Raw genomic sequence first — 15,736 nt, 5'->3', positions numbered from 1 at the left:
CTAGTTGATGGACATTTTTACTGATCCCTAACCGATACATAATCGACGCTCAAGGTATGTCACACAAAAATGACGGGCTAATATTTATTTTTTGATCCCCATCGATTGTAAAAAAAAGAGACGGAATGTCATCCTTTCATACGCAATAACCAACAATTTTATCCATTTTGTAAAAAAATCATAGGTCAATAGATGATATACAACTCCCAACAATTGTGAGCAGAGCTTCGCATAACAAATACTACAATAGAAATTTCACATCAGTCTCTTTTGATCGACAATTTTTATATGTAGGTTTTGTAGCAAATATGAGGGTTTTGCGTTGGGCAGTGGAAGAGGGAGACTTTAGAATACCCGATAACAAATTTTACTTGGTAGATTCCAGATATGCAAATACAGATAGAATTTTGGCACCGTTTAGAGATTATTGCTATCATTTGAGTGAATATCGTGACAGTGCCTCCAGAAAAAATTCCGTAGAACAGAATTGTATAATCATCGACATGCTCGGTTACGAAATGTTGTTGAGAGGACATTTGACATTTGGAAAGCAATGTTTCAAGTGCTAACACATATTCGTCAATTTCTGATATCGATTCAGATATATATTGTCATTGCTGGCACAATATTACATAATTTCATTGACCATCACCATGGGTATGATTTATATTTTAATATGACCCGTAGATGTCGATCCGTTTCATAAGGCTTAGTATATGGAGATGATGCAGTGATCTTCTGTTGTGTTTCCTCCATCTTTGGCAACATGACTATCTCTATTGTTGCAAATTATTCACATTTTCTTAAGCTATGCAATGTAAAATTTTATTTCATTTGGTTGCTGTAGTCATAAATTGTAATATGATTCTGTTGTATTCTTATTTTTGGCACACTTGTTTAAAGATGATAAAAAACTATGTTAAGCTTCAGCCCCTAAGGTGATATAATTTATTTTTCTTATGCATAAAAATCTCTTCCTTTTAATAAATCCTGCAAAAGGCTACTGAACAATTTCCCAGGATATACTCGATTTACCAACACACCAAATAATTTTCAGGATTTAACCCTTTCAGAATTTCATAAATCCAGATTTGCATGATTTACTAAATCCCACTTGCAGCCAAAAAAGCCCCATAAGTTATTAGGATTTAGTAAATCCCAGATTTATTACGTCCTGAATGGTTTAAATATGAAAAACCGTTTCGTAACAGATTTATTAAGTCCAGAAAACCATGCATAAATCTTCGGCAAAAAGTAAAACAAATCGAATATCACTTCCTCCAAATCCTGAAAATCTACCGATTCATGAGATTTAGAAAATCCAAAGATTTAAGGCTGAAAGCCATGAAATCCGGATTTATCAAACCTGCAACTTTATTTTGTCCAAAATGATTGTCTGACAATAGATTTGGAATCCGTTTAGGGCAGCTTATAAGTGCAGTCGTCATTTTAAAAACGCCACCGTACCGTTTGGTTCGCGCGTTTCCCCAACTTATCCGAAACTGCGTTTGAGTTTTTACACTAAATGCAGGCCGCAGGTCGACCCCTGCAGCCTGCCAGCGGCCCGCGTTTCAGGGTAAGCAGCTTATCCTGAAACACACAAGCTGCCCCAAACGGACCCTTAATGTTTTTGCATTAACCGATCAATCTTCTAATAAAAAAAGAAATAATAATAATAATGGAGTGGACAAAAAGACCACTTGTTGCTGCCCAGACGACAAAGGATATAGACTTCGAATTCACCTTTTTATCATTTGCCGATTGAATTATCTATAATTAACCTTCAAATGTATTGCCCAAAATAGTAGAAAAATGGAAAAAAAAAAAATGCAAGCGCATCATCACACCGCTTTATATTTCATCAATAAATCAAAGTTTATAGCATAACATTTTTTTAGAAATATAACTAAAAGGACATTACCAAATAAAACCACATAGTTTCATGAAAATTTCTACCCCGAACCCAATGTTGACCAAGCCCACCAGAATGTTCTTATGATTCAAGAAGGCCTATAAAATAAAATAAAATAATAAAAAAAGGCTGAATAAATGAATGTCCCATTTTAAGAAAACTCGCAAGTAAACAAAAATATTCAAGTTCCCCATGATGCAATCACAGAGGAATGAAAGAGGAACTAGGTTTCTAAGCCAGCAAAGGTACAAGGCTTGTACACGATCTCTGCTGGTTAGTGCTGGTTTAACCGTGTAGTTCATAAGTTCTAGCAGGCGCATCCACCGGATTGCTGCTCGGTGTGGGACGAACTGACGGTGGGTTTCAGATTCACGTCAACCATGTCTTCTTGTTTGGTAGAAGACAAGTTCTCCATCCCTGGCAGAGCTGCAGCAATTTTCCTGAATAGTGGCTGCACATATTTGCATGGTTATCGTTTGAATATCTTTTTGGGGGGGATTTGCATACATACCACGTCGCTCGCTCGTATGTATTTACAATTTAAAATTTGATATTTACTTATATAATGTTTCTTCACATAAAAAAATACCCATGAAAAGATGTGCTTAACTCAAAAAGATGATAATATTGCTGATATTTTTTAAGTGGCTTGAAGATTTGGGTTTTATATATGTAAATATCAAGGTATGGGTTAGATATATAAATACATAAGAACTTTGTGCTATGTATGTAAATCCCAATGTGAAGAGAACTGGAGAAGGAGATGAGAAAATTCGAATCAGACCTTTATGTTGAATCCTGCTTTGGCACTGGTCTCTATGAACATGACTCCGAGTTCTCGAGACTTGCCTTCACCTTCTTCTATAGAGACTTGTCTGTTAAATTTCAAGTTAGAAAAAAAAAAAGAAGGAACCAAGGAAAGTTCCACAAGAACTAATGGCAAATTGTTGAGACTTGAGAGAACTAAAAACATTCATCAAATGAATAAATGCAATTAATTAATAGCACAAGGCTTATGTGCTGCATCATTCTTTGGTTAGTAAGAATATTAGAGCAATACTTGGCTTATAGACCATGCAAAGGTTGGTTTAGCTGCGGCAAGGTTAAAGCCCATCACTACAACAAAATTTGCATTCACTAAAGAGGCCATTTGGGATCACTTTTGTTTTATGCTTTCTATTTCTTCTTTTTATTTTATTTTATTTATGCTTTAATTTGAAACAAAACATATTTGACATATTGGATTTGCATATGATTGTTTTTTAAAAATTAAAACACTCAAAACACTTAAAAATTATTTTGGGTGTTCTAGAAAAATATGTTAAACAGACTTTTACAAACAAAAGAAAAAAAATAAAAACAAAAACAAAATTGATCCCAAATGAATCCTAAAGAATTCCGACGGCCGTCAGTCAGGTAAACAATTTGGTCTGCAGAAAACAAAGAAATACACAGCCATTCATGCAAAGAATAAAGCTTACGTAAGCTGCAACTTTATTGTTCGATTTATTAAAGCTACATAATTACGATTCTATCCACAAATAAGCAGAACGTTTACAAATATAATTCTAGCATGCAAAGTTTTAGCTTTAACAAAAAAGATGGCATCATTATGTTGAAAATTTTTTCCCCAACATCAGGGATGGGGGTGAAACGTGGCAGAAAATTGAGCCGTGGGAAAGTGTGGATGGAACAAAAAAGGGGATGGTTCTGAACACTCCTGAATAGTGGGAAATAATTTCATCATTTGAAACAGTAGCAGGGATTCTAGCCATGGCTCCTAAGATAGGAACAAACATTTCTATCATCTACATACCAAGCCCAACTATTAAATCCGTTGAAATCTAACAATGGTAGCTCTCTAATTCGGCCTCTCATATGAAGGATTGTTTGATGAAGGACTTCTAGTCAACATAATTGTTAATCGAGAAAAAAATGTCAAAGTATCCGACCTTTCCCCTCTCTTCTATCTCCCTTAAGTTAGATGTAAATACTGTTTTCTACAAGTCCTTTTGGGGCAGTGATAGTCTCATCTAACACACTACAAGTCCTTTTTATTCTATTTCGTTTATACTTCAGTTTGAAATAAACATTTTTGTCATGTTGAAAACAAATTAACTTTTTTTTAAAAACTCAAAAATAATATTTATTTGTTTCGAGTGTTTTTAAAAGCAAGTTGATTTATTTTAAAAACAAAAATAAAAGTACATGAAAACATAACAAACAAACATAATCTTAAAAACAAAATTAAGCTGGATCCCAAACAGGCCTGAAGTGCCTTAAAGGCTGAAATTACACAATCTTAGGCTTATTAGAAATAGCCCATCAGTGCACCTAATTCAGTAATAAGAATGTCAAATTTAGAGTATATTTTCTCCCTTAAATAACCTCAATAAGTTTGAAGTTACACATTCAGGTGCTTGATTTAGGCCGCATTTCGACTCTCATTAAAGATTTATCTATGCATTGGGCTCATTTTAAAGTCAACTAAAATTTGAAGTCTAACAATCACAAAATCAACTCTCAAATATTCTAGTTCAAGTATTTGGTTGCTTTAAAATTTCAAAAGTCTAAAATTTTATATTTGGTTAGATGAAATTTTTGGTAATATAACAATTTCAAACTGTATTACATTCAACTCTCCCCTCCAATTATAACACTTTTTCCTACTCTCAACAATCCACTCTGCTGATAGCACAACTATTATTGATATGGTACCCTAAACAAGATGCTAAATTTTTCCATCTCATAATAAGCAGTCTAGGATGTTTTTTCAACAGCCCACAAAAATAAATAAATAAATAAAACCTAACATGATAATAGCTGGTATTATCTTTGGAAATGGCAACCTAAAATGTAATGTAAAAGAAAGTTAAATTAATTCCATAGCGTAAGATATAAAGCTGTAGAAAGAAACTTAAATTAATTCCATATAAGTGCAGCTCAAATATTTAAACCAAAAAATCTAGGCGTAGAAAAACACGAAACACCCTTCAAAACAGAAAACTAACACAGATGTGTAACCTTTGGTCCACAAGATCAGTTTTGTTTCCCACAAGGACAATGATAACATCACCACCACGTTCCGTGCGAACTTCCTCAATCCACTTTGATGTGTTTAAAAATGATTGTCGATCTGCAATTATTAGGATAATTAAAACCAAAATATTGATATCACACCTAAAAGTTGATATATGGGGAAACTCAGGCCATGCTTAGTTTCAAGAAATCTTATGAAGAGAGAAATAAATAAAATCATTTTCCTTGATCGTTATTATGAGCAACGATTTTTTAAGTTATTCGAGCCTAAAGATTGCATTAAGCAAATTGTATTTTCTCAAGACTTCATTACATCGAATTTGTAAGGCCAATTGATGCTTTGTTTTTTTAAAAGGTTTTATAAGTGGGCAAAATCTCATGAGTTCATAATATTCCTGTTAAAATTTTAGATCAAGCAAATTATTATTCTAAATTCTAAATGAACGGCCAAAAATTCAAAATTAAGTAGCCAGTGATCATTTGCTTATCGGCACATGCAAGTTTTTTGCATAATATTGAATGGTTTCTGATTTAGGTTGATAACTTTATGTGCCAATTAAGGATAATGAGTTCAACTAATGGTGAAGGTTACAAGAAATGTAGATTATTGTGACAATATAAAATTAAATTAGGAAGATCATCAACTATTTTATCATCTACTACAACCTTTAGCTCCCAACCTTCCAATTTGTGGCATATAAGTTTAATTTTTGTTGAGAATTGTATATAGTTTAGGGCCCTATTTGTAAATAGGAAATATAGAAAAAGTCTAGGAATTCAGTTGTAAGAAAAATTGTAAGGTTCTATATAAATCCAAGACCTTAAGAATATAAGTGGTCTTTTTGAGCAATAATTTTTACTTGGTATTAGAGCCAAGCCCTAGCCAAGATTTGGGAATCCTTTTGTGCTGCGATCCCATCGTTGCTTCTTTGTGGGTTGTGGCTTACCAGTGCGGTTTGGGAGGATAGAGCAGAAGACGAGAAAAACAGGCTTTCTGTGCTGCGATCTCGTCACTGCTTCCCTTGCTAGCTGCGACCTCGCCGTCGCTTCACTCGCTAGCCTAGACGCGACTATATCCCGAAAATACTGTCATGAAGTGGAGACGGGATTTAGGAAGGGATGGCAGGAGAGGTGTCAGCGAGAAGTTGTGGAACTTTTGTTGCTACCTTGCTCCCTCTTTTGTTTGATCTAGACTTGGATCCTTATGGCCGAGATGCCAGAAGAAAGAGATATTACAGTAGGTAAATGATTGAAACTTTTGAGGAAGATAGATCCTAAAGTTCTGAAGGTCTTGGTCAGGCTCATACAGGGATCTAGAGTCTTGACAGGAGCCACTACCTCAACACGTGGTTCGACATAGGTGAAGCTAGATCTCCCCACTGTAGATCTGAAACTTGATAGACCGGTCACATATTTGAGTTGGTCACGTCGGATCGAGGCTATTCTAGTAGAAAAGAGACTAAAGGGATATCTGACGGGAGTCCAGGACGAGCCAGAAATTGATAGTGCTAAGGGGGATGAGTGAAGGATCACACACCCCTTACTTTACACCAGATTTCTGAAGTCTAAGGTTCCATCGATTGCCTCATCAGTGGATGACATTTGAAAAGTGAAGGGCATCCGGGAAAAGCTGAAAAGAACCTATGCTAGGACTGAAAACCACATGAGGGTATTCCGGATTCAGCGTGACATAGAGACAGTGATATAGGGTGATAGATTGATTCAAAAGTACTCCATATAATTGGAGCGACTATGGCAAGATCTTGATCACTTCTCACTTATGTCGAGCAATGGTGATCCAAGATGCAAGAAGAGAGAGATCTTTACACAAATGACGACTACGTAGTCTCTGGCTCATCTGCACACGTCCTTTGATCATAGAAGATTAGTCCTCCTAGCCAATGCAATGATTCCTCACTGATATAGGAAGAGATTCACATGAGATTACATTCTAAGTTGAGTGAACTTTTAGGTATGTGATTAACTTTGGCTGCCTCAAGCTCAGGTATGACAGGTATCCATAGGGAGACCCGCACGTGCTACAACTGTGGAGAAGTGGGATACCTGAGAAAGGCTTATCCAAAGCCACCCAAGGAGAGAGAGACGAGACCCTTCTAAAAAAAAGGAGAGAGACGGGTAGACGTGAACAGTCTAAAGGTCGTGGCCATAATTGTGGAGGCAAACGGGTTAGAAGAGGGGGCTATAGGGCAAATTAGATGATAGTGGAGAACAAGGGAGAGACAGGAGTGATCTTTATCGATGAGGAGCACGAGTTTTTGGAGATGTTGAAGAGAAAGCAGAGAGCTACAGGTGATGTGACTGCGTATGCATCTACCTTATCGTCATCTAAGAGAAACACTGCTACTTATGCCCACTCAGCCAAGGGTACTTGTGATACACATGCTCGTCTCTATACTTACCACAAGAACACCAAAATGTATAGTAGATTCAGGCGCATCTCGACATGTGACAAGTGTCAATAGTGATTTATTTTCCTATACTCACCTAGCAATTCCAGAGAGCATTCAGACTGCTGATGACACATCACAGCCTATGGTTAGTAAGGGTACAACGAGATATACCAATTCTATGACTTGTCTAATATTTCGTATGCTCCTGCCTCTTCCGTAAATCTTTTATCCATTAGTGTCATTATACTCTAACTAAAATGTGTTGTTTTATTTAAGATTCATAAGGTGATCTTTCAAGAGAAGGGAACTGGCCGGAGACTTGAGACTGACACGTGGTATAGTGGACTCTAATACTTGAATAGAGAGGAGATGGATTCAACCTTGACATTCATGATAGAAAATACTAGAATAGGAGGATCTGGAAGGAGTGTGGAGAATGTATTGTTGCTACATCACAACTGCACGTTTAATTTAGTCTATTGAATTATTTGTATTTGTCTTTATATGAAAAGACAAACAAAAACTTATGTGTGATGCTTATAGTTTAGTAATCATACCAGAAATTCTTATATTAGTTCTGGTAATAGGAGTTCTTGTGTTATTGATTTGGTGCATTCATATGTGCGGTGACTTTGTTCTACAACTTCGATAAATGATTACAAATATTTTGTGACTGTCATTAATTACTTTACTCGTATTACTTGGTTATATATGATAAGAAACAGACGTGATGTGCTTACCCGTTTTAAAGTTTTTCATAAGACAATTCAGACTCAATACAATGCAATAGTAAAGATATTGAGGTTTGCTAAAGGGACAAAGTATACCAACAAGACGTTTGGGGAGTATTTGTCATCTCAAGGGATACAAAATCTAATCATATGACCATACACACAGATACAAAATAGAGTAGTAGAGAGGAAGAATAAGCAACTTCTTGAGGTAGCCCGAAATATGATGATCTCGATGAATGTCCCAAAACACTTGTTGGGACAAACTGTTTTGATAGCCGCTCAATTGATCAACAGAATACTCTCAAGAGTGTTGGAGTGACAATTTTCTTGTGAGTTTTTGAAAGAAGATAATGGCGGGATCCTCCTCATTGAAGGTATTTGATTGTATATTTTTGTGAGAGATAATGGACGGTCAATAGCGAAGCTAGATCCCAGAGCTGTGAAGTGCGTTTTCGTGGGTTATTATGTCAATCAGAAGGGGTATATTTGTTTGAGCCCAACAGAGAAGAGTCTGTGAGTATGAATGTGACTTTTAGAAAATTTGAACAGTACTATACCTTGGAGGTGACCTCACCCTTTGGTGACTCGCCAGATACTAGAGCTATGAGTTGAGAGGGGAGAGTAGTTATGGTGAGAGATTGGAACATGAGGGAACAATGCCTTGTCCCATTTTGTAGAAAGGATGGACTGGGGAAGAGTCAGAAAATGAGGAAAATGAGCCCGAAGGTTGTGAGATTCAAGCTCAAGGGGAGCTGAGGGTTATACAAGGAGGAGATAGAATGATGAAACAGTGTCTGCAGTGCCACTCGTGCCAACAAGTCCTTTGTCCCGGTCTACCTCGACTTCTGAACACTTACACAAGTGATATGATTCCTCTCCCTTCTCCTCCCACTCTCATGACTTCAAAGAGGATTTCTCACAATGCAGGTCATCCTTCTAATGCTATTCTCATGATCGTTTTGGTTTCTCACATGACATTCCCAATTTGTCTCATACTCTAACATATCACATTTACATGGAGCATTCATTGCATTTTTAGACAATGTCTCTATAACCAAGTGTTGACGATAGCTAAGAAGAATCTGAAGTGGAAAACTACTACGCTGGAGGAACTTAGTACTCTCAATAAGAACATGAGGTGGGAGCTCACGTTGGTACTAATAGAAAAAAAAGTTGTTGGGTGCAAATGAGTCTTCATAGTAAAACAAACACAGTTGGTGGCGAAATAATACAATTATACGTATGACATTGATTATGATTATACATTTGCACCAGTGGAAAAGATGATCACAATCAGGACACTCATCTCACTGGTTGTGAATGGTGGATGGAGGTTACATGAACTGGAAGTGAAAAATGTATTTCTTTGAGGATATGTTAGAGGAAGTGTACATGGAGATATCCCCAGACTTCGACACAAACCAAACAATGGACAGTATGGAGATAGAGGAAGTCACAATACTATTTGAAGTAGCCTCCTCAAGCTTGGTTTGACAGGTTCAGGAGAAAAAATGATAGGCATGGGCTATCAATAGATCAATGCTGATCATATAGTATTCTTTCGACGACATGGTAGTCACATTACTATTTTTGCTGTGTATGTGAATGATATGATTGTCACTGGTGATGATTTGATAGATATTGCTCAGATGAAAACAAATTTAGGCAAAGAGATTAAGGTGAAGGACATGGGACGACTTAGATACTTCCTTGAGATTGAGAAATGAAATGCCTGTTGGATGATACATAGACTCATAAATGAAAGTGGACATACCGAATTTCGAGGGGAGGATGAATTTGGATTACTTCATATAGTAGTTGCAGACTATCGAGAGGATCTTTGAATACAAGGATGTGTCAGATGACCGCAAAGTGAAGCTCGCTACCATCAATCTGAAAAATATCACCTCATTATGGTGAGAGAACCTGAAGAAGGAGAGAAATAGAGAATGACAGAGCAAGATTACTACTTGGGAGAAGATGAAGAGAGAGTTGCAACGACGATATCTACCCCCACACTACCATCAACATCTTTTTTTGAGGCTCCACCAACTACAACAAAGGAATTTACCAGTGGAGGAATGCACAATGGAGTTTATGCAACTTAAACTAAAATGTGATTTGACGGAGCCAAAAGAGCACATGATAGCCAAACACTTAGGATGTTTGAAGTTGTCATCTGCAATGTAGTTTAGCTATAACCTTACTGGTCTTTGAGTGACATTCAAACCTTAGTACTGAAGGTGGAAAGACGACAGAAGTGGAACAGACAATCCCAGCCATTCAGACAGCCACCCACAATTGGAGACATCAGTAGCACACTGAAGGAAGTTGAAAAAACTTATCAAGAGAATAATCAAGCTGCCTAAAGTGAGAGGAAGCATGAGAAAAGCAACACCCCCAATACAGTCCCAATCAAAAAATATTTCAGATGTCTGGTTTTGCACACATCGCTTTTAGTTGCCCGACGAGCTAAGTTGCGTCCTTCACCGAGTAGGGTGCGGTGGAGGAAGTGAACATTTAAAAGATAGTTGAAGAACAGGTCGAATACTAGCTTCCACTGAATGGGGGCAAGATGTTGGTGGTTGGATGAGTCTTTCAAATTAAGGCTACATGAGAGCAGCAGCTGCTTCGCCACAACATATTCTACACCCAATACATTATGAACGGATATGTATGCGGTCTCATCATTGATGGAGGGAGAAGCAAGAATATGGTGTCAACGTAAATGATAGAAAAATTGAGCTCAAATTAAGGCTACATGAGAGCAGCAGCTGCTTCGTCACAACATATTCTACACCCAATACATTATGAACGAATATGTATGCGGTCTCATCATTGATGGAGGGAGAAACAAGAACATGGTGTCAACGTAAATGATAGAAAAATTGAGTCTCACGAGTCAAAGACATTCCTAGCCATATTTCCTGACGTGGTTGAAGAAGGAGAACAGGATGAGCATTGACAAGAGGTGACTCGTGAAATTTTCGATTAAGAACCAGCTGCAGAATTGGGTGGGGTGCAACATGGTGCCCATAGATATCTGCCACATTTTGTTGGGGAGACTGTGGCAGTTTGATAGAAAGACTAGGCATAATATGTTCAGGAACATTTATTCCTTCATTAAAGATGACAAACACAGTCCTACTTTCATTGAAGTCCAAGAGTACAGGTGCGCTTGCACGTAGAGAAGTGCCTGCAGGATTAGCTTTGATGATGACAGAGGAGAGAGAAACATGAGAGCCGATTTCAGACACAGACCAGCTAATACAGAGAAAGTTTTAGGATGTCTTGTTTGATAACTTACTTACCGCCATGACTGTTACCGTTCAAGGAGATTCAGTCTGCCCTTAATTCACAAAAGGTTGGGCCAACTTGGGATTACTTTTCAAGAACTCGGCAGAACATACGTGACATGTAGTCCTCGTTAAGTTCCATAGTGTAACCCCAGAAGGTTTGGACTAATATGGATGGTTGCTCACAAGTCAAAAAAAACTCCTCAGATGTTTTCGGGATCCAGATGCTTCTAAAGGCACAGTCGAGGACCTTCAACCCTGGTAGGTCATAGTAGCTCTGTCACTCTCAATGTGCAAACAAACCCTTTGATGAATGAGATCAAAGCTTCCGTAACAAAAGAGACTGACGCGGGGCGTTCAACGCCCAAGCATATTTAGCTCCAGGTTTACTTTCTTCTGAGGAGTCGACAGATCCTCTTGAGCCACTCCTAGTTATTTTATTATTATATATTTGCTTTCGTGAGATATAGGGTTAGTTTTTTATGTGTTTTGTTTCGGGACAACCACCAACGTCTCTTTTACCCTTCAAGAAAGGGTTCGGGTCATGTTCCAACTGCACACTCTCAAGATAATGATTATCATCTATATTCCCTTTAGCATTCTCCCCAAATCGCTCCTGACCGTCCCTATCCTGCCGCAACTGCCCGAAACAACCTTCGTTTGATGTTTTCCAGTAGTTTCCTCATGGCCCAGTCATTTTTCTCATTGTCACTGCCTGGACAACTGTCCTTTTGATGCCCGACAATCCACCGCATCGCGCATTGCCCTTTTAGCCCTCCCCTTTTGTTGACGCTTCTGTTCCAACCCTCCATACCCACTGTTATCATTGTTCCAGACCTCCATCTTGCTGCCCCTTGTCGCAATCCCCTTTCCCTCATTGTCGTCACCCGGAACAACTAACCTACTATCCTTTAAGCTCTCCCAGCCACTGTACACTCACTGCCGTTCCCAAAATAGCCCTCTAGAAGCCCCTACTTTCTGCAACCGCCAACCTGCAACCATTCCAGCCATTTTCCAACCTTCCTGATCCACGTAGCCGACCATCACCATCCCAAAATCTAACCTCAACTTGAGCTTGTATGTCGCGTCTGTTGCTATTTCTATTTCTTTTTGTGAGATTTTATTTCCCTATTTTGAATTTAACAATAATATTTGATTTTTCTATTACTGTTTGGGTTAACTACGATATCATGCATAATTCAAATAAATCTTGTTAAATCCAACATATAAAACATCAATGTAGTTCATTAATACTTATTCCTTTTAAAAATATGCAACATTTACGAGGAGCATGATCTTTAGCCCCCAAGCTTCCCATTTACTACAAGTTAAATTGCCAACCTGTCGCACTAGCTTAAGCTCCACCTCTCCCTTTACTCTCTTACTCCAAAACCACTCTTCTTGTGTCGCCCTCATTCTCTTCCAACTCTACATCATATAAGTTTTGACATAATTTTTTTTTTCTTTCTTTCTTTTACTTTACTGTCAACTAGCATAAAAATTTGTTAAAAACTATGATATGAATCTTTTAAATTATTGTGTAAATACTAGGGCGTCAAGTGAAAGCGACGTACCGTATGATCTGAATATAGTGAAAAGTTTAGGACAACCATTTTTTTCAAAAACATAAGAATTCAATATTTATTAAGAGGGTTGATGGAGAAAAACAATGAGAGTAACGAGGATCTACACATGATTTTTATTGATTTAGAAAAAAAAACTTACAATAAGATTCCAAGAGAAGTTATTTGGAGAGTTCTAGAGTGTTGATGGGACTTAAATTCAAGTCATTAGCAATATGTATACCAGAGCTGTTACTTGTATTCAAACAGAAAGAGGATTGACCAAGAATATTCCTATTTTAATTGGATTATATCAGGGATCAATTTTAAGCCCACATCTTTTTGCTTTAGTTTTGGATGCTCTTATTAGGCATTTAAAGGAGGATGTACCTTGGTGTATGCTTTTCGCTGATGATATCCTTCTTGTGGATAAGATTAGAGAAAGAGTTAAAAAAAAACTTGAATTATGTACGTCTACACTAAAGTCTAAAGGTTTTCATTTAAGTAGATCTAAAACTGAATACACGAAATGCAGTTTTAGTAGTAGTACATCTAGTGGTAGTTTTAACAATGGGTGATCAAATAATTAAAAGGTGTGAATTTTAGATACCTCCGGTCTATTGTTCAAAGTGATGGTAATATAGATAGGGATGTTCTTAGTATAATTCAAGTTGGATGGTTGAAGTGCAGAAATGTATCGGGCATATTGTCTGATAGAAAAACACCACTTGGACTTAAACAGAAATTTGATAAGATGGTGGTGAAACCTGCAATGCTTTATGACACAGAATATTGGCCTTTAAAAAAGAAGCATAAAATCAAGTTAAGTGCTGCTGAGATGAGGAAGCATAGATGGATGAGTGGCTAGACTCTTAAAGATAAAATACGAAACGAATGTATCCGTGAAAGAGTTGGTGCAGCTCCAGTGGCAAACAAGATTAGGGAGAGTCATCCTAGATGGTTTGGTCACATTAAATGTCCACCATTTGATGATCCAATAAGGAGAGTAGATGCTTTAGAGTCGACTTATGTTAAAAAAATGTAGAAGTAGATCTAAAAAGACTTGGGCATGTCGTATAAAAAATGATTTTAATTTATTAGAAAAAAATAAAAATATGACACTCAATAGGACACAATGGAGAAATAAATAATACTTGTTTAAACATTTTAACTTCTTAATTTTTTTAAACCAACAAATGAGAAAATTATATTTCAAACTTCTCCCTTCAAATACAAGAAAGAGTTTTATTTAAATGTCGTGTACAACCAATTTTGTACATGGATAATAAACTTTTATAAATATTTAATACATATTTTAAATAAATGAAGTAATCTTATCTAATATGAGACCTAAATATTATCTTTAAAATTAAGAAAAAATTATATTAATTATAATTTAATATGATACTTAAAAAATACAAATTTAAATGTGCATGTTACTTTAAAATAACTAAATTAGTGATATTTTTGAAAGATTTAATATTTGAGTGTTCTATAAATATGTGTATGGATTAAGGTGTTATTTGCTTAAATAATTAAAATTTATGATACGTGTGGAATACCTAAAATTTAGAACATACAATGTGTATGGATTAAGGTGTTATTTGCTTAAATAATTTATGATACGTGCGGAATACCTAAAATTTAGAACATACAATATTTTTTAAATTTTAAACAATTAATTTTTTTTTAAATTTAAACTCATGGCTTCCTTAACCCCTAACTTAGTTCTATATATATAAAGAATTAAACCAAGTGATTGGAATCTTTGGGTCGTTCTGCGGCTTCCTGGTTTCGAGATGTCTTTTGTTGGCTTACAAGTTTTATTACCTTCACTTCTTTTGATATACATGTTCATAGAGGGTATACGTCACTTCTTTGGGTATACGTTTTGGTTTGATACATGTATGTTTTGGTTACATTTCCCTTTGTTTCACCTTTTTTTCTTTTTTGGGTGGAGTTGTATTGAGAAAAAAGGAACCCCTGGGACTTTATGTATTTTCTTGTATTGAGAAAAAAGGAACCCCTGGGACTTTATGCATTTTCTTTTTAGCGGGGATCCAGTTTTCCCACTGATTTCTTGTAACCGCCTTTTTGACATTAACGCGTAAGGAGCCATGAGTTGCTCTTTCCATAATATATATAGTTGTGTTATGTCGGTGTTTTGTTGATGCATCATAAGGTGGCCTTACTCGAGCAACGCACTTCAATTCTATTCGTGCTGTTATGGAAGAAATTTGTGCTGATTTATTTAATTTAAATCCTAAAAAAGCGTACAAGTTTGCAGAGAGTTGTCTTGTAAATTTTAACATAACATCTCATTGAAAAGATGAAAGAAAAGATTGTTATCATTCTTTAATTTCAAGTTTGAAAGTCCAAAATATAGCCGTTTAAAATTTATCCCACCGTGGCCTTGGCACAGCTCAAAATGTGTTGACTAGAAGCATTGCAACAAAGCAGTAAACAATTTAAACACAACCTCCTTATTATAGGTTGCATGGATCCATGTACCGTATTATTTTTAATCAAACTTTTTGGTTATCTAGATGACCCAAAAAAAAAAAAAAACTTAAGTTCAGCAATAATGGTTGCAAGGGTAAGCTAAGTTTATCATATAACAAATTATAAATTATAAATGATGTTTAGCTGAATACAGAGTTCAATGCCAAGGAATATCTGATTTACATACCCGTGGAGCCTATCCAGCTTGGAAGCAATATTTATTAAATCTCCTAGAGAGCAAGTTGATATGCTCCTCTTAGTTTTAAGCATGAAAGGTGTT

At 36.4% G+C, this 15,736-nt stretch overlaps 1 protein-coding gene across 1 annotated transcript in view; it reads right to left on the bottom strand.

The window, feature by feature from the left end:
* Positions 1-2,038: 2,038 nt before the first annotated feature.
* LOC110021610 (ras-related protein RABH1e) overlaps positions 2,039-15,736 on the bottom strand; it is a gene marked incomplete at its 5' end in the record, with an annotated part of 30,443 nt that continues 16,745 nt past the window's right edge. Inside the window, 3 exon segments of the mRNA XM_020720170.1 lie at positions 2,039-2,363; positions 2,697-2,787; positions 4,937-5,048. Coding sequence (XP_020575829.1) covers positions 2,220-2,363; positions 2,697-2,787; positions 4,937-5,048 — 347 coding nt within the window.

This window comes from Phalaenopsis equestris, unplaced genomic scaffold, assembly GCF_001263595.1.
Source record: "Phalaenopsis equestris unplaced genomic scaffold, ASM126359v1 Scaffold000136, whole genome shotgun sequence".
Classification (NCBI taxonomy): Eukaryota; Viridiplantae; Streptophyta; class Magnoliopsida; order Asparagales; family Orchidaceae; genus Phalaenopsis; species Phalaenopsis equestris.
This window is presented reverse-complemented; position numbering and strand designations above follow the sequence as displayed.